At 43.5% G+C, this 5,347-nt stretch overlaps 1 protein-coding gene across 1 annotated transcript; it reads right to left on the bottom strand.

Moving 5' to 3' along the window:
* Positions 1-2,210: 2,210 nt before the first annotated feature.
* LOC104460841 (trypsin-like) lies at positions 2,211-4,128 on the bottom strand (the record flags this gene model as incomplete). Its single annotated transcript, XM_010083649.1, is given in 4 exon segments — positions 2,211-2,347; positions 3,117-3,163; positions 3,165-3,350; positions 3,947-4,128. Coding segments are annotated over 4 exon segments (552 nt in total), but the record flags the coding sequence as incomplete, so codon positions are not given.
* Between the last annotated feature and the right edge of the window lie 1,219 nt (positions 4,129-5,347).

The following is a 5,347-nucleotide window of genomic DNA, read 5'->3' as shown; positions in this document are numbered from 1 at the left end:
CTGGAAAAATTGGAAACATCCAGAGATTGTGCCAATGTGAAAAATGTTATCAGCAAAAGTCAGTGCTGATTCTAACCTTCCACTGGCAATACTTTCACAGCTCCACCAACATGACATTCCATGATTTCCTACCTACCTCCCTAATAGTTCAGATGTTTTTTCCCCACTTTTGCCAGAGCCCCACTCCAAAACTGAAAATGTCCAGTGATAGCTCCCATGTGAAAGGTGCTAGCAACAAAAGATAGTACACCCTCTCACTTTCCCTTGGCAGCGCTTTCATAGCCACACCAACACTGGATCTCTGCACTTGCCTAGTCACCTAATAATACGGACATTGTTTTTCACTCTTGACGGAGTCCAGCTACGAAGTTGAAAACGTCCAGCAGTTACTCCAACATGGAAAATGCTATCACCAAAAGCTATCGGTAGTTCTGACTTTCCCTTAGCACTGCATTCACAGGCATACCAACAGTGGTGGTCTACATTTCCCTACCTAAGGGTTTAGTCATGTTTTTTCACTCTCAACAGAGCCCAGCTCTAAAATCAAAAAGGAATTGCATACTTGGAAAAAGTGTTAACAGCAAAAAACTCTTGCTGATTCTCACCTTCCAGTGGCACTACACTTACAGCCACTCTGGCGCTCCTGCTCTGCACATATTTACACCATGGGAAAGGTGATGGAAGCAATAGAAAGCTAGTGCCTTTGCCTTGAAAGCAATCGCTGGATGTTTCCAATATTGATGCTGGGCTCTGGCTGCAGTGAAAAACACTGTGCAGTCCATTCAGGAGGTAAGGAAGCACAGAGTGCAAGTCCCTGGGGGGCTGTAAGTGCAGGACCAAGGGAAGGCAAGAATCAACACTACTTCACTAGTCTCCTAAGAAAAATCTCAGTGACAAAGCATCCAAGAGAGCCAAGGTTTCTGCTGGCAAGTGGCACTTGTTCGTTCATGCCTTGGTCGTCTCCTCTGCCTCGCTTTCCTCCAGTGTCAGATTTCTTTTCAAGATCTTCCCATTTCCCTGATTTTCTGATTTTTCTATCCTTTTATTTTACTCAGACTCTCTATTTCCCTTTTCCATTCTGGGAGGGAGCTACAGATTCTATGGGCAACTTTGGCAGCGCTTTCATGGACTTTCAGCTCCAGCGCCATTTGCGGTTAAGAGGCGTTAAAACCAGAACCCAGGAACGTCTTTGTCCTTTTGACTCTTCCAAAAAACTAAGCAAGCCCAGCACAATCAGTTAACTGAGCCAAAAGGCGTCGAGAGCAGTCCCAGTGGCACTGGTATGTGAGGACAACAAGCCCTAGGAAGAAGTTGTTTCATTCCCCAGGTGGAGCGCTCAGGGAAGTTCCATTAGGCAATGTTCTGTCATATTGTTGGGGCAGGGAGTGGGGATGATGGGGAGCATTTGTGTTGCTGCATGCTGTTTTCTACAGCGGGAGTATGGCACCTGTTCTCTCAACTGGTTTAGGCAGCTTTGTAGCACCTGAGTACATGCTGCTAAGCAGAAAAGATATTCTGCGCCAGAAATGACTGCCTGTAACTGACTGAAAAGACTCCTGAAGATGAGTCTGCAAAATATTCCAAGATCCCGCTAGCTGAGAGGCACTACAAATATTAACTATTTTCCCCAGAGTGATATTCCCCACCTCTGGCCTCCGTATCATAGCCTATGGAAGTACCCAGAGAAATGTTGCACAAAGAAAAGGTGCCTGAAAATCTTTATTTTTTGAAAATTTTTGAGAATATGGATATTGAGCAAATGGTATTAAGGTTAGAAATTGCTGATATTCAAGGGAGCCCTGTTGGGCTTTTTCTACGCGGAAGCTCTAAAAACGTTGTTTCTGACTACCACTCTGCACCTGTTGCTACTGTGCGTTACTTTAGCTCCAAGGGCACCACAGCTAAGGATGTGTATGCTGCCTACTTTTGACGGAAGCAGTCCTAGGCAGAAGCTTAGGATATGTGTCTCTTGAACATTATTCTGCCAAATATTTCCATAGAACTAGGCACATGCAAAATGCAGAGCAATCGTCAGGTGTGTTCATGGCACACCGGCTCTTTCATTTTCTGTGAGTCCAAAACCAACATTTGCACCCTAAGCTCTGAGGTCACCGTGATTACTTTTGACTCTCTGGTGCAGCGCTCCTCCTCCTACTAGCAGGAGAAAGGCAGGAGAAAAACGTATGGGAAAGAAGAGGCAGATGTTTTACCTGGCAGGAGTCTTTCCCTCCCTCCAAGAATCCCACACATATCATGTTGTTGGTAATTTTCCCTGGGTAGGCATGGGTGCACTTGCTTGAGGTGAGTACAGGAGCCTTCAGGCACTCCAAAGTGTCTGGATACAGATCTACAAGAAAATAGAGAGAGATGGTTGATGCCATCACTGAGTTCCTTTCCGAAAAGTAATCACTGAACATCCTGTTTTAAGCAGTCATCACTTTTCCTCTGAACAGTAATCATAGCATGGATTTCTTTTGTTTTAGATGGATGATATCTACCCACGGGCCCCCTGTCCTACATGGCAGCCACGTTAGTTTTTCTGATACCTAGAAAGTCATCAATTGGCAAGTGTGGAGCTAAGAGCCACTCACGTAGTACATACGCTGAGGAAACCCAGGCCTCAGGAAAACTGTCCTCTCCTCTAGTGCAGGGTTAGTTGTCTTCAGTGGATTAGACACCAGTCTCCGTCCACACCTCTGAACGTTGGTGTAAGAGAATGGAGCTCTATTGTAGTAGTTTTTATATCAATAATAGCAGATTTTGATCTTGTTCTCGGAGAATTGATAACTGACATTAGTTAAGTTGCTAGTGCTTGGCACTTGCACAGCTGATAGCATCACGCCACAAAACTTATGGTGGTGTGAACACACTGGTGAAAAGCACATGGATGACTTAAATGATTCCATGTTCGTAACCCAGAGCAAAGAGGACAGGCCTTATACAGGCTTGCCTTTAAAGCAGTTAAATGGTTACTCTCCTTCACAGAACGATCACTCAAAAAGGCCTGTCCCACAGCACTTATCTGTGCTTTACGCTCTACTGTTCAGAGTTAATTGTGAGGTCTCAGAGTGTCTCCAAGACCCTCGTGATGCTGCGCATTCCCACCGAGTACTCACTGCCATTGCTGAGTGTGTTGCCCCAGCCTGCAGCAGCACAGCTGCTAGGCAGAAGGAACTGTTTGGACAGCTCTGTTGAGCTGGGCTGGTGTGGCAAGCTTGATGAGCATAATGTCATTGTTCAGTGTTGAGGAGCTGTAGCCAGGGTGGTGGATGATTTTAGCTGCACTAATCAACTGCTGTGATGATTCTGTGAGTGCCAGGTTATGTTTCCCGAGCTGCACTTGGATACGACTGGAAAAGAGAAGGAGTAGCATATACTTTACTGCTACCAACAGGTTATGAAGAACCTCCACATCACCGTATGCACTGGCTTCAACATCACTATTGTAAGTGGTTCTTTTCATGCAGATTGTCTTTCGTATCTTACAATAAGTCCTGGGGATCCACACTGAGTTCTTACTCACTCCCAGTACAGGTGGTGAGATTCTGCAGGATTTTTTGTTCGGACGGGATAAGCTGAATGTTTTATAAAAACATTCTGAAAAAGGCAAAACACTTCCGCCCTGACCTCATTCCTCTTCCTGTTCTCCAATGACTAAATTTTAGCAAGATTAATGGAATTTATAAGAAAGCGCAGCCCTTGACTTTTTGCTAATTATCACAATGTCATTTCAGAAAGTGCCCTGCATTCATAGAAGCATTTGCAGGAGTGGAAGACCCCTTATGACACCTCAGCCCAGCTTCCTGAATGAGCCATCCATTCCTTGGTTGTCTCCTGTCTGGACAGAGTCACTTGTATGTTTGCATCCCACATCTCAGAACTCCTGCCAGAGGTGAACTGGAAGAAAGGAGTAGATTTCAGAAGAATAGAATTTGTTTTCATTCACGACTTGTAGCAGTGGGCAGCTGACAGGACCCATTGTCTGTTGATGAGGGAACCTTCACAGAAATGTTACCCAGAATTCAGGGACACCTGATAGGAGACAGAGTTTGCGGTCTTTTTTTTTAATCTCTGGACACATTTTGGTGTTCCTGGATCAAGAACCCCGTGAGGGCCTTCATTCCCCATTTTGTGACACAAGCTATTACCAACAGACAGCAGTCAAAAGAAGTTGCAGTACTCTGCCTTAAAACTTTTGCAAGTTGAAACTGGACTTCACTTTCCCACAACAGATTGCCTTGCAAATTTGCTCAGAAAATGACTTTCATTATAAATGGCAAAAATAGAAGTAAAAAATACACTTACCAGCCACTCCAACAAAGGTGACAAACAGTATGTATTTCATGATCTTGACACAGCCTGAAGCCCAGACTGGTGGAGTGGAAGTGTGAGCTGCTAGAAATAGATTTTTGAAGTAGCCTTATCTTTAGTCCAAGGTTTTCTCTGAACAAAAAGCACACAGTGGAAAATTTGAAGATCCAAATGTGGGCATTAACAGGCACTGGTAGAAAGTACAAATAAGATAACAGTTAATCATAAGCCTTTCCTAAGACAGAGAGCTATTTTAAATTATTTCAGAGGGCCACCTTCAATTTAAAAATACATTCGGGCTTTGGAAGACGTGTAGTTGTTTGTCTGTTTCATTCTCATACACAGTACCTGTTGAAAGCAATCCTCATGAGATTTGAGATTCCTCTGGGCTGATGGCCTCGGTCTTAAAAATCCATATTTTTTTAGCAGAAGCTGAGTATTGTAGGAAATGGACTGTAACATACTATACTTTCATTTTCAAGAGAAAAACCCCAAAACCTCTCATTGTAGTTAAATTTATTTTAGCAAATTCCTTTTCTTCAGTAATGTGTATCATATAGAACACAGTATTTTCCCAAATAAATTCAAAAGCAATTTCAATAAACGAGCATGAAGAATCTTACCTGTGCCTGCCCACCCTCCATGTCACCGCCCCTCCCATCACTAAAGTGTTCAAAAGTGGAAATGTGCACCATATCTCTTTGAAAGCATTTCTCCCACCTAATCCACATGATGATATCACCTAAATAGTGAACAACGTTTTTTATTTAGGTTTGGAATGTTCTACAGGCAGTCATTTTTGCCACAGAAGACCTTCAGTATAACACCGATGTCTACGGCTGTACTAAGGATGTAATGAAATCCTTCTCCGAAAGAGTAATAGTTTCTATCACGACACTGAGTTTATGAAAGCTTAATGCTTTTGATGAGTAATCAGTTTCCAAGCAGCTGCCAACTTCATCATGTTATCTTCTGAAACACGTGGGATAACCTCAAGGGACTGTAAATGGAAGCCATATGCTTTGAGGTGCTGAAA

The sequence above is a fragment of the Pterocles gutturalis genome, unplaced genomic scaffold (assembly GCF_000699245.1).
Source record: "Pterocles gutturalis isolate BGI_N339 unplaced genomic scaffold, ASM69924v1 scaffold3355, whole genome shotgun sequence".
NCBI classification, from domain to species: Eukaryota; Metazoa; Chordata; class Aves; order Pterocliformes; family Pteroclidae; genus Pterocles; species Pterocles gutturalis.
Note: the sequence above shows the minus strand (reverse complement) of the source record. Positions and strands in the feature narration are given on the sequence as shown.